The 27,172-nt window shown below is 39.5% G+C and overlaps 1 protein-coding gene across 3 annotated transcripts in view; it reads left to right on the forward strand.

Annotated features, from left to right (window-relative positions):
• MSI2 (musashi RNA binding protein 2) overlaps positions 1 to 27,172 on the forward strand; it is a 691,995-nt gene that overhangs the window by 573,830 nt on the left and 90,993 nt on the right. For all 3 annotated transcript variants that reach the window (XM_040424888.1, XM_040424889.1, XM_040424890.1), the window contains exon 11: positions 26,877 to 26,942. In XM_040424888.1, the coding sequence (XP_040280822.1) occupies positions 26,877 to 26,942 (66 nt within the window). The remainder of the gene's footprint in view (positions 1 to 26,876; positions 26,943 to 27,172) is intronic.

Here is a 27,172-nt window from a genome sequence, read left to right on the forward strand (position 1 = left end):
CCGCTAGCTCATCCGCAATACCCAGTCCCCATAGCTCGGTGTGCTTTTATTGTGTAAAAAAACCGATTTCATACATATGCAAATTAACCTTAGATGTGTCAGAGCTTGAAAATATGACTCTTCTCTCGTCACACAAGTAAGATATGACTCTTTTATGTTAATTTGCATAAAAGGCGGGAAGTTCAAAAATGCATAATACTTATTGAATTTGTCTGCAAATGAAATGTAAAGTGTAATTTATATGTTTAGGGTAACAATGAACATTTAGAAACGCTCAGTAAGAGTAGCATAGTAGAGGTGACAGGTTCCCTTTAAAAGGGTGCAAGTATCAATTCTGTAGCAAGTTCTGACCGATCACTAATATTTATGATGATAAGGCCTCATGCACACGACCGTTGTTGTGTTCCGTTCCGCAAAATGGGGTTCCGTGATCCGTGATCCTACAACTCCTAGCATGCACGCTTGCTCACTTATACTTGGACTTCCAATCAAAGCGAACAGAGCATGCTGGTCTAGTATCTAGCTAATACTAACAAGCAGCACTGAGAAATGTGTCAGGGGTCCTAAAAAGTACAGGTGAGGCAGCTGCAGACGGGTATTATGTGTAGTGCTGCATAGCATGATTAATTCACTGCCCTCCTCCTTCTGCCGTCCTTCCCCTCTTCGTCTCATGCAGTCTCGCACTCCCACTAAGGCAGGAGCCTGCAGCTGCATCCCCTTCTCCATTTTCTAATGTTTTACTGAAGACTGAGGAGGTTTTCAAATCTTTCCACGGATCCTGTAGGCAGGGAACTTACAGAGTTCTGGATGATGGTGATAATGTCTATATTCACATGTATGTCAAAATTTTAAACTTTAACCGCTTATGCACACGACCATATTTTGCATTCATTTCTATGGGTTTACAAAAAACACTGAGCAGATGTCGTCCGTGTGTTGTCCGCATCCATGTGTCCATTCCACAAATCATAGATCACGTCTTAGTGTTGTCTGTATTGCAGACAATAATCATTTCTGTTGAGGGGAGTGAGAAAAATCTGAAGTGCACACAGCCGTTATCCGTATTTTGCGGACCACAGTATGGACATGGTCGTGTGCATGAGGCCTTAGTTTTGTAGCACCTTAGACACTTACAGCTTACTACATTGGTACATGTCCTCCCAAAGTGCCACAGGACGTCCACGTGGTTAGATTTCAAGACATGTCTATGCATTTCAACCATCCATTTCTAGGAAGAATTGTGGTTTTCACACAGTTTATTATATTTAACGCTACAAAATACAACATCTACCTAATCTGTGCATTTACCGTGCTCATCAAGCGCGTTATCTACATTCTGCGCGCAGGCCAATGTTTGACAGGTGGAGCAGTGCTGATGCTTGTGTTTGGATGTCATCAGCCTGTAATACTTTGTTTTAATTAATAATGGTATTTTTCGGTAAGCTCCGGTGGTATCCTGTCGCGCACAGCTAGCTATGTAATACTACACTTTGCAAGGTCACAGCTTCCTGGTAAATTTTGTTTGCTAAACAAAACACAGCGAAGAGATGCTGCAGATTGTGCTGACATGTAAATCAACCATATCTGCTGCTGAGTAGGCACTGACTTGCAATTGTCTGAAACGAGTTTTTATACATTCCCATTTACATATCGTCATTTACGTGTCACCTGGCCCTCGTATGTCGATTGCATCTGCTGGGGTATGTTCACAAAGGATGGCATTGTCTGTCTGGATTTTGCAGTCAGAAAATCTGCAGCACTTTACAGTAGCAGTAAAGTGAATGAGATTTTAACAAATGTCGTCTGCACGCAGCAGAAAAGGATCTGTGCGACATGACCAGAGCTGCAGTTTTTAAAGAGGACCTGTCGGCTCTCCTGACATGTCTGTTCTGGTAACTACTTGCATTCCCCATGTAATAACGATTCTTATGGCTCTATGTTGTACCATTCCTCTTGTTTTATGAATGAATTGCCAGCGGCTTGCAGTAAAGGTACAGATGGGTGTTACCAGTTGGGGGTGTGTCCCTGCATTTACCTTGACAAGAGTAGCGCTGATTGGACAGACACACCCACTACTGGTAACACCTAGCAGTACCTTTACTGCAGATTTCTGGCAATTGGTTTGAAAACTTCTAGCTGGAATGGCACAGCATAAAGTCATGAGAATAGATGCTCCAGAATTGCTACTTAAATGGACATGTCAGGAGAGGCGACAGGTCCTTTTTAAATCTGCAGCATATCAATTTAAGTTGCAGAATTTAGCTTTGGATATCAACCTTTCCACTGAATAAGTTGAAAGCTATTGTAAGCCCCATGGAACTCATGCAGGTAAATCCTAAGATGTCCTCTAAAGCCACCCATGGTTGGTCCGTTTTGGATTTTCCTGAGAGGTTTTGGCCAAAATCTGTATGAATTCTTGTTTCAGTGCGAAAACGCTGAGGGTTTGCCACAGATTTAACCTCTTGCATTGCATTGCAGCGAGTGGGTTCCACAGCAGATATCTAAAATATAAACTGGCAATATGTGGATTTAAAATCTGTATCACATGTCAACCTATATGTGGATTTCACTGCAGACACTCTCCGCAGTGTGTGGATGAGATGTTTAAAATCTCATCCACTTTGCTGCTACCTTAAAATTCCGCTGTTTGTTACGCGTGGACATACACTATGGGTTTATGCCCATATTATAACGCTGTGTTGTTCTCGTATTAGTGCTGCCATAGAGGCACAGACAGACTAAAAGTAAATTGTGGCATGTAACACTGGACTGTGTGTGCACAGAGGTATTCTTCCTTAGAAGCTCTGAATATCTCTGTATGCATGGTGCCTGATGAAGCCTGTACCGCAGTGCACTTGCAACTCCATGCTTATATGCACAAGTCCTAAACCCTAACGATTCCGAAGAACGAGGTCCCCGCAGCAGGCGCTTGGACATTGGAAAGAGTTAACCACTCAGAATGTCACAATGCTGAACACTTAACTGGGACACCGACCAGAGTGGATTTCTTTTTCTTTCACCTTTAAATGGCAAAATTGCCTGCTGTTATCCTTAGAACATCAATTCAAAGGTTAATTGCACTCAATTTATTGCTCGTTAGCCCAAACACACCTACAGGTCTGCTCCGCTACTGATAGATTGCAAAGTTCTGAGGAGATGATATTGTCTAACCCCCTTCAGTCTCATTAAATAAAATATCTGGCAATTACATAGAATCCAGGTACATACAGTTTGTGTTGCCAGGCTGGAGGTGATCCAATTTAAAATGTTGTAATATAATTTATCTGAGCGGACAAAGCAAACATCCACTGGATGGAGCCCTATATTAAAGCTTCTTGCGTGTCCTGATTCTGAATGATGATCATGTTTTGTGTAGTAGAAAGCAGCGTCTTTTCAGTAGTAAAAGATTATACTTTGAAAATACCTTATGACCCCTTAACTTTCATCCGTTTGTCCTTTTTGATGCATTGCAGCCTGTATTTACTGGCGAGCCAGATAGTAGGCTTGTTCACCTGCGGAGATTCCTGCTATATATATATATATATATATATATATATATATATATATATAAAAAAGTAATGTTCATCCATTCAAATTAGCCCGTCTTGACGACTTGGTGTGCTGAGCAGTCCAGACACATTGGGTATTGTTTGTGGATTCAGTCGAGCTCAGACTTGCTGTTTGACAAAGACACCTGCGAGTGTCGAAACGCGTCACAGGATATTGGATTATGTGACAATAAACAAGAGTTTTGCAGACGACTTCAGTGAGTGCCGGTCCTTTCTGTTCTTGCTCTATGGGATGCCAATCCTAGGACGCGAGCACCGCAAACTACCTAACCAGCAGTGCCGACCTATTGGACTCTGTATTCAGTCGAGCTCAGAGTGATATGCTGACATATAGCTAATGTAAAAGAGGGCAGCCTGACTGTCCGCTGCTATCTATGGCTGGGGTAAGCAAGGCTCTGACAAATATATTTTCAACTTCAGGTATAGCAAAAGGCTCCCTTAGGCTACTTAAACATCTGTGTTTTTGCTGAATCCATCATGGATCAGCAAAAATGCTTCCGTTAGGATAATGCAACCGGCTACATCCGTTATGAATGGATCCAGTTGTATTATATCTAAAACCATTGTAAGTCAGTAGGCACTGGATCCATTTTCTCGGATCGGGCACTATTGACTTACATTGTGTTTCATGCTGGATCCATCTTGCTACGCATCCCATGCCGGACAAAAAAACGCTGCTTGCTGCGTTTTTCTGTCTGGCATGGGAACGCAACAAATGGAACAGAAGGCATTCCGGTGCACTCCGTTCAGTTTTGTCCCCATTGATAAAACTGAAGCGTTTTTCTTCGGTATTGAGATCCTATGACGGATCTCAGTAGCGGAAAGAAGAAATGCTTATGTGAAAGTAGCCTTACTTTGTGAAGATATTTTATCATTCTATTTTTATTTTTTTTCCTCTGTCTCAAAAGATGGGCAGTATTCCTTCAGGTCATGTCTTAAAGGGGTTATCTGAGATTCGAAAAAAAATATCAAAGATGAAAAAATTTGATGAAATGAAAAATAAAACTTGTTCACTCCCCCTCTGTTCCAGCAGTCCCTGACAGTCTTCGTTTACTTATCCTGTAGTGCTTACATTATATACATCCACGTAACCACTGCAGCCAATCATTGGCCTCAGTGGTCATGTGCCGTATATATGCTAGCATCACACTGAAGCCAATAATCAGCTGTGGCGGTTATGTGCAGTGATCACTGCAGGGAGGTAACCATAGACCAAGGGGGGCCACTGAAGCAGCAGATTGAACGGGTATTTATTTTATTTTATCAACTTGTTGCTCTTTGCCAATTTTGTTAAAATTTTGAACTGTAAATGCGTGTATGTATACCCATGTGTGTGACTGTGAACTGCAAAGTTCCCATGCTATATAGTGACCAAAAGGCATAGATGTTCTACAATAATAAAAGTGTTAACCCAACACTGAGCAGTCTAGGGACCATGTGTAGCTTTGTCATAATATTCCATTTTAAAGGGGTTTTCTGGGTGTTCAATATTGATGACCTGTCCTCGGGATGGGTCATCAATATCAGATCTGTGGGAATCCAACTCCTGGCTCCCCTGCCAATCAGCTTTTTGAAGGCCAGGTACCAAGTAAAGCCGCTTTGTAATAGATGGTGCTGTGCTTGGTAAAGGGCCCTTTACATGGGCTGAGAATTCGCCAGATAATCGCTTTTGAGCCGCTGTAAAGGTGCCACCAATTACCCGAAACGCTGGTTTCATCGGGTACAGAGATCATTTATGCAGTCACCTAAATTGTCGTTTGCCGACATGTGTAAGCAGCCTCTGCTACCGGCAAACAACAAGTCTGTATGGGGACGAGCGATGGCCTTAGCAATCACTCCTCCTCATACTGTGGAGGAGATCACTGCATGTAAATGCAACGGTCTTCACTGATGAGCAGGCAATTGCCGGGAAGAAACGCTTCCTTCAAATAGCTTGCAAAATTGGGCTGTGGACTTAAGCGGACTTAAGCTGTGAGGAGGCCGTGGCTTCAAACAACTGATTGATTGGAATGACGAGTATCGGACCCCTATACTGGAAAGCCCTTTTAAAAATTGTTTCTGCTGACTTCATATGTAGAATGGCCACTACATCTTGTTCAGGTTCAGCCAACATCCAACTAGGTAAATGGCCAGACAGTTTGAAGATAAGTTCCCAGTATAATGTAATATATTTTTCAACCGTAAAATGTAGATCTAAAAGACTGGCTGCTTCAACCAGAAGGAGAAAGTGCCAATTTTGTAATTAGCAGTTGTCATCCACTAATCGTTGTAGCAGAAGAAATATTGATTGTAATAACAACTGACTGCAAATGGGCAGCTTGCCTGTATGAGCAGCATCAGCATCCGCTCTTGCAAAGAAAGGTTTCCTTTAGTTAAACCCAAGCCTGCGCGCCACACTTGTATTTCTTTCTTCTCCACTGCAGAGAGTGTTGCCTGCTTCAAACCAGTTAGGTGTTAAATGAAGTCTCTTCATGCATAGAGCGCACTGTCTTGACTCTACTAATTTAGTAACCTGGCAAAATAGAATTTAATAAGCTTCATAGAACACAACATTTAAAGGCAAAGGAGGCAGCGTGTTGGAATGGACACAATAAGAGGTAGAGGTTCGGGCAAGGAGGTTGCTAACAGAATTGATTTGTCTCTTTCAATGTGTCCTGAATACCGAGGATTTAATTCCAATAAGTCGACAGAACGTCTCTCTTTCATACGATAGAATTTTGTGTGCAAAACTGCTTTGTGCTGGGGCATATAATGTAACCTAACTCGCTTATTGTCTATGCTGCTGCTTTTTTCCAATTTGGAGCTGCTGGGGATTAGATTGTGATAATGCCGTGAATAGATTGGGCACTGAAGGGTGACATAGCTCTCCCAGTGCCACAGTTACTCTAAAGATTATGCACCTAACAGCCTATCCAACTGTCACAGCAGGGTTTTGTTGTTCTTACCAGCTATGAAAGTTGCCTGCATGGTAACTTTACAAAGAGAACCAACGCTCAAGTTATGTTAGTTATATCAAGGTTACTGATTGAGTTCCGATTCATTTGAAACTTGTTTTCTTATTCATTTCTGACTTTGCCAATTTGTAAAACAAGATTGGGGACATTTATTTAGGTATACTTTTGTTTCCGTTACTTTCAGTGTAATTTTTTTAAAGAAAAACACAGTTAATACATTTTAAAGGAATTTTGTGTGCAAATGGTTTACGTGCAGTAGGATATATCCCTTGCTAATGTACTGTCTGTAGCTGAGATGCTTCTGTAAGACAGTTTCAAATACAGACATGTGACTATGTTTCTGGTGTGAGTCTTCTGCTTGTGTGATACCCTATACTCTGAACAAGTGGTAATCTACCTTCACCTCCTCCCTGTAGTACTGTACATCAGACATTCCTATAGCTTTAGGTATTGTGTTTCACATGCTGGGCAGCACGTAATGCAGTGTCGGTCAGCCACAGAATAGCAGAGCAGACAGAGAGTAATAACAGCATTGCCTTACAGCTTGTAAATTACCTCTATTTTGTGCAGGCAGTGTCACATATAGGTACTATGTGTGAGAAGAGGGCGGAAACATGGGAACTGTAGTCTTTTACATCGGTAATCCCACCTGACAGCATTAAAACAAAGGTTCTTTACAGAACAGTTCAAATTGTTAATAAAATATAAAAAATTACTTTTCCACTATGATGGCATCATCTGGTAAACCTTTAGACATGTATCAGTGCTTTTCTGCATTTGATTATAAGCTCAGGTTAATCAGTTTAGGCCCAGAGTACTTTAAAGGAACAGGCACTGTTTAGCTTTTTTTGGTACACAGTATAAGGGTCCATTCACACATCCTCAAGTGTTTTGCTGTCCGCAAATTGCGGATCAGCAAAACACGGACACGGGTCGTATGCGTTCCCGCGTTTTGCAGACGGCACATGGCCGGCATTTTAATAGAAATGCCTTTTCTTGTCCGTGTCTGCGGACAAGAATAGGACATGTTCTATTTTTTTGTGGAATAGAAGTGCGGCCCCATTGAAATTTAATGGGTCCTGATCCGTTCCTCAAAGTTGCAGGAACGGATCCGGACCCATTTTGCAGACGTGTGAATGGACCCTAACAGCGATGTTTATTTGTTGTTGTTTTTTTTCTGAGGGGGGGGCTGTCAATTTTATTTTTGCAATGCTTTGTTTGTGAACATTATCTAAATTGTAGGTGTATCATTTTTAAAAAATGGTAAAGAAGTATGCTGCTTTTGCATTATATTTAATTTAGTAATCTTATTGTGTTACCCTAAAAATAGACTACATATTTGTTTTCATGATCTTTCAAGGTCTTTTTTTCTTGGACTTTTATTTTATTTTTTTACAATAAATTTTGCAGGCAGGGCAGACCCAATTACAGGGGAATGATCTATGTTCCTGTAACTATTCACAGTACTATCTAGTTAGCTACTGGCATCCTGGTGATCACAGAATCGGGCACGTTGCCACTAGGACCAATAGAGGCAGTGGTGTTTATATGGACAAGGTTTCCTGATCAGACATCTTAAATTATTTCATGACATAGTAGTTTTTCACACTATTATTACACCTAAAATTAAAATATAAATTCACCTTTAATTATAGGTTATGCTACTGCATCACTGTGTTCTCCTCTTGATGTTTCTGATGTGTATTTGATCTGGAAATGCTTAGCTGCTGTGGTGGCTATCTTGGTTTTCTCCTGCCATTTACAGAAACCACTAGGAAGTGGCTTAATAGAATATTTAACAGCTTGACACACGTGTGCCCTTTATTTTCAGATGATGTTTTGATTTTAAAGGAATACACATTTTGAAGGTGTTTGTCCAGGACTGTAGAAGCAAAGTCTGTTGAAGATAACACAATATGTGCCCACCATGTGTAAGCATGCGTAGCAAATGAACCAGCAACTAGCTCTATAGAAACCGTATCAAGAGCAATTGGATCATTATAGGGTGTGCTTATTTAGCAGGCACACATGACCAAATCTAGTATTGATTCTGTTGTCTAGCAGGATAATGGCTCGTGCACACGACCGTTGTTGTTTTGCAGTCCGTTTTTCACTCATCCATTGTTCCGTATCTGAGGGTTTTTTTTCTCTGATTTAAGTCCTCTTCCATTCCGTTATTGCACAAAACATATCTGTATGGTTTCCGTATTTCATCAGTTTTTTTCGGATCGTATACAGAAACAGTAACTTATTAATCACCAAACATATGAGCAATATGGGCTGGGCATAGCATTTCTACAGTATGGATCCGCAAAATATGGATGACATACAGATGTGTTCTGTGTGCGTTCCGTATTTTTTTGCTGACGCATTGACTTGAATGGGGCCTTGGACCGTGATTTGCGGACAATAGGAAATGCACTACTTTTTAGCGGAACGTAAATACAGAAACTGAATGCACACAGAGTACCTTCCGTTGTTTTTGCGGACCCATTGAAGTGATTGGTTCCGCATACGGTCAGCAAAAAGAACGGAAGCGGAATGAAAATGCGATTATGTGCATGAGCCCTAAGCCTGTGTGGCGAATTATTTTTGTTAGTGTAACATATAAGGGGTAGGTACAATCTAGTGATTGAGGAGTTTAGTTTAGTATCTTTTTTGAAGGAATGTTGAAATAATTCAAAAATGTTTCATTCCCACTTCAGAATTGAAAGTTTTACAATATGTTTTATTTCTTACCATTGCATCATTTTTAGGATCATAATGTGCAAAACAGTAGAAAATTTTAATGAAAATAGTTTTCTATTATATGATTTGAACATTAGTTTGTTTTTAATCCAGTTTTTTTTAGATCTCTTCAGATGGATGCTAGTGTATCATTGTCTTCTGTCTTTTGTTGGCTGGCCATGCGAAATATGGCAGATTTGCCTGGTAACATCTTCAATTCTGTAGCATTTTCTGCCATAGGAGGCCAAATGCCTTACAAAAGAAGATCTGTAAAATTGTGCCACTTTTTCTAAATCTAAAGCTCACTGCTCCTTACCAAGAGACTGCAAAAAAGTAGTGGGTAGTATAGCACTAAGAAGCAACTTTAAACAGCAATATAGAAACATCTTCTCAAATGTGAAGCATCTGTAAAGATTAAATTGCTTCACAGTCATTTTGGTAGAAAAAGGTGGGCCTCTAAAATTTGACTGGTTCATTAATAATCATAAATTGTGTATGTTCAACTGGATTAAATGCACAATCATAATATAGAAATAAATAAGTGGGCTGAATGCAGATAACTGAACCCTTCCAATGTTGTTACCTGCTTGCATACCAAGTACAATTGCATGGTCTTCAGGCCCTTTCACTTTTTGTCACATTTTATGTTGCAGCATTGTGCTAAAATAAAAATGCAAGGTTTCTCCTATCAATCTGCATTCAATACCCCATAATGAGAAAAAGAAAACAGAGTCTTAAGAATTTTTGCAAATTTATTGAAATGTTGAACCAAATTCTTGCATGGACATAAGTATTCAGACCCTTGGAGTCCTGGAGACCTCTCTCATTTCTTTTGATTATCTTTGAGATGTCTTTACACCTTGAAGTTCACCTGTTCAGTTGATTTGATATGATTTGATAAGGCACACCCCTGTATACAGGTTTCATAGCTGCAAATGCATATCTGAGCAAAAAAACAAGCCATGGGTAGGAAAGAACTGCCTGTAGAGCTCTGAGACAGAATTGGGTGGAGTCACAGATGTGGAGAATGGTACAAAAATGTCTGTTGTGCTCAAGGTGAAAACAGCGTGAAAGATCTTGTGTGCAGATCAAGAAACCTTCCAGAAGGTCAACCATCACTGCAGCACTCCGCCAATCTGGAGTTTATGGCAGACAAACCAGAAAGAATCCTCTCTTCAGTAAAAGAAAGCCGACCTGGAGTTAGCAAAAAATGACCTAAAGTACTCCCAGACTGAGAGAAACAATATTCTTTGGTCTGATAAAACAAAGATTGAACTTTTTGGCCTTAGCGTCATATCTGGGGGAAACAAGCCACTGCTCATCACCTGCCCAATACAATCCCTACAGAGAAGCTTGGTGGTGACAGCATCATGCTTTGGGGGTGTTTTCAGCAGTTGGCATAAGGAGATTAGTTAGAGTTGAGAGAATGTTGAATTGAGTTAAAAAGTAAAGAGATATTCTTAATGCTAACCTGAGTGCTCTGAACTTTAGACTGGGCTGAAGGTTCACCTTCCAACAATGACCCCAAGCACACAGCCAAAACAACACAGGAGTGGCTTAGGGACAACTCTGTAAATGTACTTGAGTGGCCCAGACTTTAACCCAATTGATCATCTCTGTAGAGACCTTAAAATGGCTATCCACTGACATTCCCCATCCAACCTGACAGAGCTTAAGAACATCTGCAGAGAAGAATGGCAGAAAATCTAGGTGTGCAAATCTCATGGCATCATACCCAAGAGGACTGGAAGATGCCAACTAAGTCCTGAGTAAAGGGTGTGAATACTTATGTCGATGCAAGATTTTCCTGTTTGTCCTTTTCAACAAATAAGCAAAGGTTTCAAGCATTCTGTTTTCAATTGAGTGAAGAATGGTGGGGTACACGAACAGAAGTAGTCCATCCCACACATTTTTCACAATATATATTTGCTATATCATTCCCTGTGAAGTGAGCAAATTATTCAGTACAAGATGGGCTCATTTTAACAGATTGTGTCCTGAAGTACAAGAGAGAGTGTTATGACTGTGATTAATGAAAGGCATAATACAGGAGGGAATGTAATTGAAATGACAGCTGGGAGCTTTGTGTACCTTATCTGTTTTGATCAAAGGCAGTCAGATTTTTGAAAACAGAATCTTCCTCACATTTTCTTTTGCTGAGCCGATCTGCGCTTGGGCAAAACAGTCTATACGTACAGTTAATGTCTTTACATATTCAGAATTTCAATCAGCCCTCCCATGATGCTCTGTATTATGTGTGTTGTCTATATCATATTAGTTTTCTGTTTTTCCTAACTGTATACACACACGCTTAGAAAAGTTCATTTTGACTGCTGGTTTAAATCCTAGGTACTATGTGAGTATTCTTCTAGATGGCTTCTCTGCAGGTATCTTTGCCAGCAGTTCACTGTTAGTAGCTGCTGAGAGCCACTGTGATGAGCTGTGAATTAATTTTTCCTAGGGAGACTGTGCTTTAAAGTGTTACAAATGAATTCATAGCTACAGCTACATAGTGAGTAGGGTGTCAAAAAAGACATTTCTAGTGTTAAAAAAATCTTTGTAGATCAACCCAATGTCATAAAGTGCCCATATCAGCTTTAACTAAGAGCGAATAGTTTAGTCCGAATTACCACTGACCAGCAACATTGGTGATTATTAACCACTGAAACATATTTTTTATTGTTTAAACTCATATACCGTAATTTGAGAATAGTAGTAACATAAAAATTTCCGTATAAAAAAATAAGTTGCTATAGAGTTTATTTTTGTAAATTTAGGGACATTAGAAGTCTCAAGGTGGATACACATTAAGGCCTCATGCACACAACCATAGTTTTGGTCCTTGTCCGGTACACATTTTTTTGTGGATTGCATGTGGACCCATTCCTTTCTATGGGTCTGCAAAAAATGCGGACAGCACACAGAAGTCTTCCATGTGTTGTCCGCATCCATGCAGCCATTCCGCAAATTATTGAACATGTCCTATTCTTGTCCATTTTGCGGACAAGTATATGCAGTTCTATTGAAGGGAGAAAATTGTGGCATGCACATGGCCAGTATTTGTGTTTTGCAGATCCGTGATTTGCGGATGACAAAATTGATATTGCCGTGTGCATGAGACCTAAAGGGGTTATCCTGGATTCTGATGGCCTGTCCTCAGGATATGTCTTTAATATCAGATTGGAGGTGGTCCAACTCCCAGCACCCCCACTAACCAGCTGTTTGAAGAGGCTGCTGCACTCACCGAAGCTCCAGTGAGCACTGCAGCCCTCCCCGCAGCTTACCTGTCCATTACATAGCGACTGTGCTTCATACTGCAATTTAACTATTCACTTAAATGGGACTGACCTGTGCCTGAGCTTGTGACCGATGTATGGTGATATCATACTAGCTTCTTCAAACAGCTTATCTGTGGAGGTGCTAGAAGTCGGAAGCAGATAGTCTATGCAGCCCACCCACACTCTGGAAGACACTGGATGCTGAGCTCACAGAATATTGTAGAAGAAGAAAGATTCCAGCGTACTTCCATAAACAAATCCAGCTTAATTGTATGAAAGAAACCAATCTGATGTGTTTCGACTCTACATTGAGTCTCAATCATATATAATGGTGTTGGGTGCACAGATTTCTTAAAAAGAAAAAACTATCAGGATAGAGAGAGCTTCACATGAGATAGGATTACACAGATGCATACATGACGTTTTATTTTATTAGGTGATTTTCATGGAATACTTTCATCAATCCTCATTATTGCAATATTAAATCTTGTTTTCGATTAAGACCATTTGTGGTGTATATTTTCTGAGCATAAATAGCCAGAAAGCCTCTCGATTAAATCGTTTTTGCTTAAACTTGCCACCTCTTACTCGCAGATTAACCCTCTCTATACCAATGAATGATAGAGAAGTGAAGAGACACTGCTGAGACACCCTTGGCATTTGGCCTAGACACATCCACCAATCTGATATTAATGACTTATCCTAAAATCCTGGATAACCCCTTTAAGAGGTTCTCCAGCATTTAACAATTGATGACCTTATCCCTTTGATATGTCATCAATATCAGATTGGCTAGGGAACCGCACCCCTTTTGATCAGTTGTTGTCACACCTGTGACAGGTGTTAGAAGGTCTGAAAGACTGACTGTACATGACTGATCTGACAGCCTCTTTTGGTTTCACTTTGTCTGTGTTGCTGGTATGTTCACACCTCCTGTTCAGGTATGGATCATGTGACCTTTACTTCTCCCTATTTAGTCTGACCTTACCCATCACTCCTTGCTCTGGATAGTTAATTTGGTTTCGGAAGAGCTGGAGTGTGGTTCTTGTTGAAGTCCTGTTCATACATCATCCTTTACGGCATCCGAGGGTTACCAGGGTTTTCCAGGTTTCTGTGTATGGGCATCTCTACCATTGAGAGGTGCCCATACGGATAGGATTTAGAGCCAGCAGCAGGGTTTTATAGGTGGTGACCTTTTTCCTTCCCTAGCGGTGAGGCCTAGTGTCTTTCCTCTTCCTTCTTGTTGTCTTTTGGTGTTCTCCCCTACTACATCCGTGACAGTTGTTCAGGAGTGTAGTCCCTTTCTGACCTATTCTTCAATGACAATTGACTGAGAAGTTTGTTTTGCCTGGGTTTTGTTTTTTGTGTCTGACATATTGTATAGGGATGAGCGAATCGACTTCGGGTGAAACATTCAAAGTCGATTTGCAAAAAAAATTTGTTTGAATACTGTACGGAGCGAGTGCTCCGTACAGTATTAGAATGTATTGGCTCCTATGAGCCGAAGTTTTTACTTTGCGAAGTCTCGCAAGACTTTGGGTAATAACTTCAGAAATTAGGTGGTACCTTGGTGGTGCCTTGGAACTGAACCCGAGTTCAGTAAAAGTTTTTTACAGTAGAAATTAATTTCTGAAGTCTTCACGAGACTTTGCGAAGTAATAACTTCGCCTCATAGGTACTCGCTCCGTACAGTATTCAAATGAAGTTTTATGACAATCGACTTCGGATAATTCATTCGAAGTCGAATCACTCATCCCTAATATTGTATATCTTTTTTATTTTTTTATTCTATGAGTTTATCTGTACATTAAATTACTTTTGTGGAGGTCTATAAATGTTCATAGAATTTAATATGAGAAAAGTATTGTACGTCTCTTCAGCTTGGTAACACAAGTGGAAAATGAACTAAATGTGTTCTTTAATTCAACTAACTGTCAAATTTGGAGGTGTTCTTGACATAGGAATATGTTGTGAATTAAAGACACATCAAGCAGCACTCTTGTAAAGTCCCCATCTCAAGCTGATAAAATCTATGCCATTGAAGTTATCTAAAAACATTTGCTCTGCTATTAGCCAAAGTCTATTTATACGTTAATAGTTCTGGTTGATGTGAACTTTTCAATCCTCCCCAGCTACATTTTCTTATAGAATGTATGACAGATTTGGCCCGACCATTGCATCTGATCAGAAGATGTATGATTGACACTATCTTTTTGATAAGCTTCTTTGCTTCTCAAGCCTTGGGAGCTGGACCTGTCAGGATAAGGGCTTTGCGAAGGATTATTCCATGTTTTATATCTTCAAGTCATATTTATTCCTCAAATCATTATGAAAATTGAATCTCAGCTTTGTAAATTGATTTTTCAACAAACACCTGGATCTTCTCTTCCTTATTCGAAAGTAATTGAAGCATCTTCTAGGTCTATAATTTTTCTTGCAATCAATCATAATGATAGATATTTTTTGTACCTTATGAAATTGCTTTAATTATTTTGTAATATCTAGAAGTTATTAAATTTTATTTCTCTGGTAAAGTGTTTTTGAGATTTGTTTGTCGGACGTGTGCGATGAATTTAACATAAGTTATCCCTGCAGCAGAAGTCCAGACTTTGAGGATATGTGACATGCCTGATCATTCGGAAATCCCCGGTCAATTTCCATTTTGTCAGTGATGCATTCATGTTGAGTAGTACTCTTTAATTAACACTGATTGAATTGATTATTACCAAGGAAACAGCTAGAGACATACGCTTCATCGGATGGTATGAGTGTGGACAGATGTGTGTTCACCTGAGGGGCTAGCTTAGAAGTAGACACAACACTGTTGTAGGAATGGGTGTTGCTTCCATAAGTTCCTTCTTTAGACAATGAGACAAAAGTGTCACGTTGAACCACGTGAACACTTTCAGCAGCACTAACCTAAAATTAGGATGCTTAAATGGTACCTGTTAGGCGTTTAACATATCTATGTGCATGCTTATTGCATGATCGGGAAATCAAAGTTATAATGCTCTTGTAGCTGGGATCGCAAGTACCCTTGGGGAATTCTCTTCATATGCAGTGTCCAGCGCTTTCTGCACAGACCTCTCCTCAGCCACCAACCGTCTTAGAAGCAATCAAGAAACCACTGCAGCTGTCACTCAGGTTAGAGGGGGGGCTGGGGAATGTTCAGGGCAGAGAGTCTTGGACATTGCATGCATTGGGACAGGAGCATTGAAGGGGTATTCTGAGAATAACCAACTTTTAAGTGATGTCCACAGTCTGCATCCGCTGTTGAAAGATTCATATGTGTGCTTACCAACTACCCGCTGCTAGAGTCCTGCATGGTGGCTCCCATGTGTCCATATTCCAGTTGCTGTCTTGTTTCCTTCTGCCCAGGCATGGTCACCTGCTCTACAGCAGATATTGTCTGGCTTCAGCAGTGATGTGTCCACAAGCTATACGTCACTGCTGAAGCCATACGTCACATTCTAAAATATAAAAGCTCTAACTTTGAAATTTTTCTGTCGAGGGCATGTTTTTTGCAAGTCAAGTTGTAGTTTTTAATGACGCTATTTTGTCCCATAACCTTTTTAGTTTTCCTTCTAAAGAGCTGTGTGAGCGCTATATTTTTTATTTGTATCATCTTGGGATACTTTTTTGTGGCGAATAAGCATAGAAAAGTCAATTCTGTAATTTTTTTTTACAGCGTTCACCACGTGGGATAAGTTACATGATAATTTTATGGTACCAGTCGTGACGATACTAATTATGTGGAGGGGATTTTATTTTTGCAACTTTTTTCTTGTAAAATGTGCAGATATTTTTTACCAAAATTATATTTTATTTTTATTTTTACCACTTATTAGTCCCACAACAGGACTTAGATATGTGGTCTTTTGATTGCTTCTATAATACATTGTACTTTTGATGTAGTACAGTGTATTATACTGTCAGTATGATACTGACAGACACTATTAGGATGCTACTTTGGCACAGCCTGATAGGCATACACTGAAGACAGGCCTTAGACATTCATTAGGCCGCCAGCTGCAATGTGAAGCCATTGGCACCCCACAATCACGTTTGGAGTGGTGCCAATTAGAGATGAGCGAACTTGTGTTTTCAAGTTCGGCGTACAAGGTTCGGGTTATCTAAGAATTCCATAAGTTATGGTCTGTGGTACGCCAAACTTGAAAATACAAGTTCGCTCATCCCTAGTGCCAATGCCTGAGAGAGACCACGGCATCTAGGGGGTTAAGTGACCGGAATTGGCTCTTCTGCTGAATTCAGGCCATTAGAGCAGGAACCTGGCTGTCATGTGAGAGCTGAGCTCCTGTTCTCCTAACTCACCATAAGAATGCTGCAGATTAGCCTAAGACCCCTTAGTGACCACTATAAAAAGGCATGTTAGTGGTTTTAAAAGAACACTAATCCTAGAAATGGAAAATACAAGTTAACAGGAAATAATCTTGCCCCCATTGTGTTTCAGTCTGTAGGATTTTCTGCATGTCTGATACATTCTTGTAGAAATCCTGCAGAGAACATAGGGGTTAATTTTCTGTGGATATCTCCCATATGTAGCTGTCAGTATCCATTATTTTGTACTGTGACCATCACATAAAAGTTTCACGTTCATGTGACTGTTAATAGGACTATATCTGTGGTGCATCAGGACTGTAAATTGTATCTTATAATGTGGATTGTAGTTGGATGCTTCAGTTTCATCTTATTGCTTGTTTTATTAAGTATGGCTCCAAAAATAAGTGAAATGTACAGTAGTTTATTAAGCCTTCGGTGTACGTTTTAGTTAATAAACAGTCTAGAATCTGTGTGTGGGAAGACTGAAATGAAAGGCTTGTGTATTAAATTGCAAAAAAATAAATAAATTGCAGGCAGAACACAGTAAATTGGAGCCTCTGGGCATAAGATGATGTGTTATTTTCTTAAACAAATGTTTTTCATTATTTCATCTGAAAGTGCTGATGCAAAGACCATATATAATGTATATACACATACACTCACTTGCCAACATACCCTTAATCCACATTGAGTGTGTACAGTATATTGTATGTCTAAAAAAATTCAACTCTATTTACTAATGTGTGCAGCTTTTTAGTAATAAGAAAAGACGAACCTGATATTAAAGCCTTAGGGCTTTCTTGGGCGGCATATGGACCCATTTTAAAGCTGTTATTTTAAAATCTGCTAACCGAAATCCACTTTAGTGATGCCGCGTAGCCGGTGTATAGTTGTTTCTGGAGGCAATTGGAAGTATGCCTGAAGAGAATAGGGGTGTTAAAATAGCTTGGAGATCAAATTGTTGCTAGGAATGTCCAGAAATATAGTTTATGTGCCATAAGTGCGCTCCATGACTGGCGGTTCATCTTGTGATTTTCAGCTGTACATTTTGGCATTTTGAATGTCTACCAATTTTTCACCTTTGCAGATAATTTCTTTCTATAACGCATAATAAACATGAATAGCACAAACCACTCTTACACAACTTTTATTTATTTATTATTGTATAGGACTTTATACCATGGCCTGGAGACACAGTGATTGATTTTTTGTCAGTGTACAGCTTTGTTGGCCTGCAAAATATTTCTAATGTGCCCATATGCATCAGATAAAAAGTGGAAATCACGAGTGACCATTCATTGGGAAACTAGTTACAGATTACAGTTGGAAAAGGGTTCCACAAAAAAAATAATAGCCTTTTGAATCGAAATTGAGAGTGTGGATGTTGACAATTTCATCAATTGGCAAAATAGTTGAGGAGAGCCCAACATGATTCAACCTATCTGAGCATTTTTGTAGGACATTTGATTGTTATGTAAATTGCCTACCGAAATGTGGAAGTTGGCCATTGCAGCTAAGGGCATGTTTACATCTCCATTGGTGGCTCAGTTCAGGACCTACATCAGAGTTCAGCAAAAATTATCTCGAATGGAAACTGAATGAACCTCATTATAGTCAAGTGGATCTGTTCAGCTCCGTTCGTGTCAGTTATTTGCCAAATCCGAAACTTCTGTTTTCGTTCTTCTGCTCTTATAACAGAGCAGAACAACGGAAACTAGAAAAGCTACAATTTCTGGGGAAATTGTGTGAAGTGTTCTTGCCTCCACCAGTAGTCTACAACAGGAGTGGGCGGAGTAACTGGGTGGAGTGGCTTGAGTAACTATTGTGTGGTTGGAGTAGCTGGAGTAACTGTGGAAAGGTTGGACTGGGCAGAGTAACTTTATGGAGTGGGCAGAGTAACTGTGTGGAGTGTTTGGAGTGAGTAAAGATAGTAAACATTACATTAACCAATTGATTGATCAAATTTAAAAAGTGCACATGGCAAGCTTGATAGAGTGAGAAATGCATTTCAACTTTTATTTATTTATATAGCACATTTAATTGCAATGTTGTTCCCCAAAGTGCTTCACAGTTACATTAAAACATACATTTATAAAAACATTAGCAGCCGATTTGTGTTAGGTGGGCTTGAAAATGAGGGAGTGGTGGCAGTTTAGAAATCATGTCCTGATTTTTCAGCTCACACTCTAGCTTTTGTCACTCGGTTGGCTGCTCACACACCTGCGTTCCTAGGGCAGAGAAGAGCAGTTAAAAACAAACTGCTCCAACTTGCTCACTTCACTGGCGGTTGCCATCTTCAAACGCTGGTAGTTAAAAAAAAAATTATAAATCCTACAGCGAAGAGCTTTATATTGTGAGAATTACAAGACCCAGACGTACTTGAATAGCATGTCTCTGAAATATAAAAAATGAAGTCACAGTTGCAGTTTAGAAATTGCCCTTCAAATTTGAGGTGGCTAGAGTGGAGTTTCAATGAATGTCAATGGGTGGCATGAGTTGCAAACAAATGTTCATGTTGTGAAAACTATCAGGACAATGGCTTAGCCGTGGAAATCTTTAGTGGCAGCAGGGATAGCTGAACGTTTTTATATAAGATTTGTGTAGGAGGGAGTGGTGGCAGTTTAGAAATCATGTCCTGATTTTTCAGCTCACACTCTAGCTTTTGTCAGCTCCCACTCTAGTTTTGAACATTCCGCCATTTATTCCTATGAGACCAATTTCGCCACAAAAACGCCATTATTTTGTGAACCATTCAGCGAAACGTTCCACAAAGTAATAGCCCACCAATCGGGAACAATCCACACATTTCGGTATATTACTGTCTATGTAGTAAAAAAATGGGAAGAGTTAGGGTGGTAAATCTAGCTATAATAAGAATTATGTGAGATAACAGTGAGTGGTCTTGCCATGCAAGAACACTTAATAACGGAAGAGCTGGATTTGGCAGATAACTGACCAGAACAGAGCTGAACAGATCCCACTGACCATAATGGGATCCATTTAGGATAAATTTTTAGGGGAGAAAAAAGTCCTCCTTTCTGTGCTATTTTTGACGGCGCCTCCAAAGCAAATGTGAACATGCCAGTAAAATTTAATAATGAGACAAATTACGTGCCTTTCCTGTCTATAAGGCATATACATGACTAGATGTAGAGAAATGTTTTCTCACGAATATGCTATTTTATCCAATGTATTACTGGTAAGCTGTATTAAACAGGTAAATCCTGATGGATGGTGTAATTGAAGCCCTGTTAGTAATGCTGCACAGCCACCCTCCATTTGCTGCTCTCGCTGGGACAGTAACATATCTGTTTTAATGACAGGTTCTCTTATCAAAAGAAAATCACAATATTTGCAGCGATGCCGGGCTGCTTAGTGCCATCACACAGGGAAAGATGCTTTGCATGATAATTTCCCTGTAAAATAATGAATGGATTTCAATTCTTCCTCCCTGTGATCTAAGCTTTTTTGCATCTGCGGTACATACAAATCCACAAATGTTCTTTTTTTTCATAAATGCATCATGCTGTTTTACCCATTGTCAGAGACTAGGGGAAGCTTAGCCAGTTCATAACCATAATATAGTGGTGAGATGCGATCCAAAATGAATCCTCTTATGTTTGTCCCTCATTAAATCTTTGAGTATAAACTCTTTAAATACAACAGATGGTTATTTGCTGCATTAACATAGCTCATTAATTCCAGTTATTCCCCAGCTACTAGAAGGGAGCAGAGCTGCAGTCATGTCGGCCTGCTTCATTCTGGCGCCTGCTTTTAAATATTTAGGCTCAAGATGACCAAACTGAACTGGAATACATATATGTGACATACACCTGCAGGAGCACATGTTACATATATATCTCTGTGTCCATAAAGCAGCTTGATAAAGGTTTTATAGTATAAATTCGGTCCATGTTTATTTGCTTGCACAATGAAAGGCAAAAGCAATATTTTAATCATGAACATGGAGCCATTGTTGTGTCGTTGACTTAATAGCAGGATAGCCAACCTGATTCTTTCTTATATTTGGATAACTTATCAATTAAAATATGCCAAACTTAGTGAATGATGAGGATTAGTGCCGTTCCTTTCTTGTAGGCAGACCACTCGATTACCACGTCTTCTAGGGGAAAGGGGAGCGGCACTGAACTTCCTCTTCTGTTCCTGACATGAAAACATTGAATTTTCATGCAGCCACCACTAAGGGGCAATGGTAATTGTACGGTATATTACCTTTCATATATACAAGAAAGAACTATAAGGTTCTGTCTTGGGGGTATAAAGTTCCTTATGTTCTTTTCTCCATGTTTCCAAAAGTCTCTAAATGATGGTGGACATTGCATGTGGCATAGGGGGGTGCATACTTCCATATCTGGTGGGAGTGCCCTGACAAAAAATCTCTTAAAAACAAACACCTTTACTGACTATTGCTAGACACTGGAGACTTTTTAGGGACTGGAATATTTGATTTAACCCAAAAAGCTCAACTTTCCATGGGGTCCCAGTCAACTGGATGAAAGCACATTAATTGAAACCCTAAGGAGCCTTTCAGACAAACGATACGAAGCTTGTCTGTGTTTCTGCGTGAAACAATTTTTAACTGCGTGCATCCCGTTTTGCCTGCAGACCCATTAATTTAAATGAGGGAGCCTTGTGGGAAGGTAAATCAGATCTCTGGACAGACTAATAATCCATGTTGAAAATTGTATGTGAATGTACCCATTGAATTTAATGGGTCCGTTATCAGTCCAAGTGTCTGTTCTAAACTTGGACCGCACCTGGACAGAAATTTTTTTATCACACCCTCCGCTGTAGAATTCTGGCTTTAAAAGTCACAAAATAGGGCTTTTGTGACCATTTGGGCTAATTTCCACAAAAATTGCAACAATTTGCACTTTTACACCACTTCATTCCAGTTTTAAAAACCGTGTGGAAAAGTCGATGTGGCTAGCTGTTAGTTTCATTCCATATTTATGCAACTTTTGTAAAAAGTCTCAAAAAAAAAACACACCAGGAGGATGGTGGTGTAAAAAAACTGGTGTATTTCTAGACAAAAGGTTTAAAGTCTCAAAAACGGCATTTGATAATGAGGCTGAAGTAAAAGGTAGGACTAGTGGGAGTGAAGTGATCGACTGTCCAAATCTCACCTGCTCTCGATTTTACAAAGTTTGGCTCTGCATTATGGTTTCCATCGCACCAGCTGCCACCAATTTGCAACGGGGTCTGTCGGATCCAGCTGCAGTGCCAGGCACTTTGACGGGAAAAGTAGAACTGTGTGCAGCGCCATTCTTTCCTTCAAAACCTGTATGCACAGAGCCTACAGAATAGTTGCGAACATAGCCATATTGGTTTAGAAACTATCCTGTCTGTTATTTTTTAAATATTGTTGTCACCACTGTAGATGTAAGTAAGATAGGAATTAATGTGCACTTTTAGAAAAGTATTCCATCCTGTGGCCGCCTGAGCACTTCAGAGACTGGTGAGCCAGTTTTACCACGCGTTCAGTTTGGTAGCATATTATAGACTTTCGGAGCCTATTCTATGACAAGTTCCTTCAAATTAGCAACAGATAAATAGCTGGCATATATAAACTCCAGTATTTTGTAATTATTTTTTTCTTAATCTGTATAAACATGTCCTGATGATGCCTACAAACTGAAAACAGATTTGTTAAAAATTTGTTTTATGGTTTGTTTCCCTATTTAGTGCCTTGAGTGCACAGGGGTGTACTGTTTTGCAGATATTTGGTTCAAATATGTGGATTAGATTATTTGTATAGTAATGATCAAGGATGTAGCTGGAGAAGTCATGTATTTAAGAGAAGCTACTTTTGGTAGTCATGTGTTCTGCATTTTTATAATGTTCATCCAGTATTATGCTTGAAAAACACAGTCTTGTGCATTAAAATTACAAAATTTTGATATTTTTAACCCATAATGAAGACCTAGCCTCAGCCCTAATCATTCGGTTTCTAGTTATCAACAGTTTTATTTTTAATACAGAGTAAAAAAAATAATCATTAAACTCAACAAAATGGTTAATAGAGGTGTTTACTTGTGATATAGTCACTGCTGCACTGCAATCTTTGGCCACGTGACGTGTTGCAGTCAAAGATGCAGTGTAGCCAGAAAAAGAGCTAAAACACTGTCCTTTGCCTAGTGCAAGGCCTGGGTGGCATGCATGTCTGAGAGATTCAGAGACAGAAAATATATTAGTTATGCATCATCCATTAGGTCCTGATATTTCACAGTGTATCAGTTTTTTCAGAATTGGTCCTTTAAATTAATACTTAAAAGGGTTTTCCAGAATTTTAATATTGATGACCTATCCCCAGTATAGGTCATCAGTATCAGATCGGCAAGGGTTCGAAACCCAGCACCCCTGCTGATCAGCTGTTTGAATAGCAGGCAGTGCTTCCTTCCCTTCATTGTTTACCTACTCGACATCGCAGCGGTGACCAGGTATAATTACAAGAAGCCATCCCATTCACTTATATGGGACGGCTCATTCCTATACACTTGAATAGGAAGAAGCCGTCCCATAGAAGTATACCTGCTCAGTGCTGCGATGGCGAGTAGGTAAACAATGATCGGCCGAGGTGCCAGGTGTCGAACCCCCACCGATCTGATATTGAAGACCTATCCTTAGGATAGATCATCAATATTAAAATCTCTTTAAGGGTCTTCATCATTATTATTTTTAGTGTTGGAACCTGAAATACTTGAAACTGGAACCTGAAATACTGAAATTTCAACAAAGTTTAGAACTGCTTTGGATTAGACTGCATTTTCTTGCTGGGTGAATATGTGTATTGATTTAGATCTGTTTTTTTCTTTATTAACAGCACTTTTTCCCTATTTAAATGCAAGTATGTCTCCTTTAATTGATCATTTCCACTAGTTTAGCCTGCTAGACTAGATGTCCTGTGTAAGGTAGCTCTTTCCTTAGTTGCTTTCTAGTTTTGTTTCGTACATAGTCATCTACTGTATATGCCTTTTTACGCTGTGTATAGTTTGCATGCTGACATTGTAGATTTGCTTTCTAAAGTATATATTATATATATCATACATTATTTCGTTTTTGGTGACCTATTTCTCTGGTGTACAAAGAATCACAGTCAATGTTGATAGGGAGGCTCACAAATCCTTTTATATTATTGTTGGTCAGAATACTTTTGTTGTGTTGAATGATTTTAAAAATGTAAAAAATTCTGATTAGTAAAAAGGTAAAGCATGCAGGGCCAGGATTATTACAGTTTGTGTTTTCTTCTTATTGTATATTCTTTTCTTGTAACAAAGAATAGAAGGGGAAATGAAGCCAGGCTGCTTACGTCCTTGCAGTTCCATTCACCTAGATTAGTGTTCAAGAAACAACATTCTCTGCAGCTGCCTCTGTTTATTCAGGATGTGGAATGTCTCCAGTCATAGCTACTGTTTTGCCTGATTTATTTCATTATTTTCTTTTGTTTTAGTCTTGCAAAATAATGCATTTCATTTGAAAACCATACACTGTTGAGCAGTTGGTTCCATATATATATATATATATATATATATATATATATATATATATAAAAGCAAAAAAGTAGGACTGCACTCCGGAATAGTGGTAAAGTGAAGGTTTTTATTCACCCATAGTATGGCAAACTTGCGACGTTTCGGCTCACAAGGCTTGAGAAGGCTCTTGTGAGCCGAAACGTCGCAAGTTTGCCATACTATGGGTGAATAAAAACCTTCACTTTACCACTATTCCGGAGTGCAGTCCTACTTTTTTGCTTTTATATTATTGGGTATTGCCGTTACCCTACGTTGGACCTTGCACCCACATCCCGGTTGGTGCTCCCGCTGGACTTTCTTTATATATATATATATATATATATATATATATATATATTCTTATATTTATATTGTATTATTTTTTACTACAATGTAAATATAAAATGTAAATAAAAGTTAATATAAGTATATATTTTAATGTCTAACCAGCACATTAAAATATATGTAGTTTTAGGACTGCACAGCTGAAATTTCCACTGTTGAGGCAAAACAAAATTGCGTCACCCGCGATGCTAGGGAGGCTCCCCCCCGCCTGCCACTGGCTGCTATCCCCCGACACCGGATGTTTTCATCCATGTACAGGGAGAAGCAGCAGTGGCGGTGCGGAAATCAGGAGGGGAGCGGGGTAAGTATATTACCTGTGAAGGGCCCGGCACATGGGGGGGCTGTTTGAAAACTTGGATAACCCCTTTAAGAGTGGTTTCACATTGTTTTCAACAGTTTTATTAGTTGTGTTAGTTAAGCCAGATTTTATAATCTATAGTGAATTTACAAAGGCACTACTTAAAAAAAACATGTTTCAGATTTAATATTTTTTCTTATGTTATATTTTTCTGATGATTTTCAAATAGGCTTCTCTTTAGTTTCTTTTTGTTGGGCAAATTGGGGTTGTCGGCTGCTAGGCTTGATAACCTCGTTAATCCATTCCAGTCCTAAGCAGTTAAAAATTTTTACTCCCTGCCTTCAATACGTCAAGAAGATTTCAGTGATACCAAATGTATATAGTTAATCCATTCCAGTACATTATAGTCATAAGCAGTTTTTATTTTTTACTCCCTGCTGTGAATACAATTACAGTGGTACTAAAAAAAAAAATATATATATATATATAGTTTTTGTTATGTTTTTATTCTTTTAAAACATTAACTTTGAAAAAAAATTTCCTTCGTCCTATTCTGACATCCATAACCTTTTTTATATTACCATCTAGAGAGTTTGTAAGAGCTCGTTTTTTTTGTGGGGTGTATATTACTTTTTTGATTTAGACTTTTTTGGGAGGGAGGTGAAGCAACCTTCACCGTGTAGATAAATACTTTTATATTTTTTAGCTCAGGCATTTTCATATGTAGCTATACTTTTTTTGTTTACTTATTTTTATATGTGAAATGGGGAAAGGACTCAATAGGAATTTTACTATGGCGTGTTTAGGAGCCTTCACAAGCCTCTTGCCTGCCATAGCAACTGATCGCCTTCTGCAATCTTGTTGCAGTGGAACCATTTGATTACTGAGCACAGCCATCTCCCAGTAAGTGAGTGACCTCCTCAGATGCCATGTGATTGCTGTTGCCTCTTATCATGGACACTGCTGGCGGGTGTCTGCTATGTAACACATCACCCGTTGGCTATGGCACTCAGCTTCTGAGTGTATGCCAACTTTAAAGACACGACATCCAATGTATGTGTACGGTGGATGTTGGGAAGGGGTTAAAGTATTACACATAAAATAAAGTCCCATTTAATGGAATCTGTCACCTATTCTATGCTGCCCTCGCTAAGCGCAGCATAGTACTGTGATAGACCCACTGATTTCAGTGGGCTGTCACTTCTGGGCTTGCATTCAATACTTCATTACAGTACTGACAGGCTAAACCCTGCAGTGTGCGCCAGCCCTGCAAGGAAGATGATTCTGATGACTCTTGGCCCCATCCTTCCCTGCCCTCCTGCCCATGACTGAAAGGTTTCTTTCATGTTAAGCATAGCAGAGAAACCTACCAGTCATGGGCAGAAGGTGGGTAGGATGGGCGCTCAAATCTCATGGGACTCATCTCTCTCACAGCGCTGGTGGGTTTTCCCTGTCAGTACTGTAAAAGTACAGAATGCTAGCACAGAAGTGAAAGCTTGCTAAGATCAGCAGGTATGTCATTATACTACGCTGCCCTCATAGTAAGGCATGCTACAAACATGCGAAAATCCACATTGTGTTCTCTATAAGAGAAAAAAAAGGCAAAAAAAAAGTGTGATGGAAGCCTAAATAGGAAAAAGGAAGCAGTTCCATGTGCTTCTTAGCTTCATCGCTTTTTGTATTTTATGTCGTTTTGTTATTTGGTCTATACTGCAAAAACAAGTTTGCAAACACCTTTTCAGTTTCACATTGAATGGCCACTGTGGCTATGCCAATCTAACCTTTTATTGTTAATTCAGTCAAGTGATATGCTATCTATGTATTTTTTATAGGTTTCCCTACAGCAGCAGCCTATGGACCAGTAGCCGCAGCAGCAGTGGCAGCAACCAGAGGATCAGGTAGGTGACCTTGTAAACTCAGTGGGGCACACCACAATAGCGCTAGTTAGAAGCAAGTTGCATGGTTGATCTATTTTAAGTGCCTGTTGCTGATTGTAGTCATTCATTTCCTTTGCAAGTTAAAGGTGAAGTATCAGGTTTGATCTGCAGGTCGTCCCCTCTCAAGTAAGTTACAGTTGCTGTCAAAAGTAGAACTAGCGACATACTAGCTCTTTATAATACTTAGTTGG

The sequence above is a fragment of the Bufo bufo genome, chromosome 3, assembly GCF_905171765.1.
Source record: "Bufo bufo chromosome 3, aBufBuf1.1, whole genome shotgun sequence".
Classification (NCBI taxonomy): Eukaryota; Metazoa; Chordata; class Amphibia; order Anura; family Bufonidae; genus Bufo; species Bufo bufo.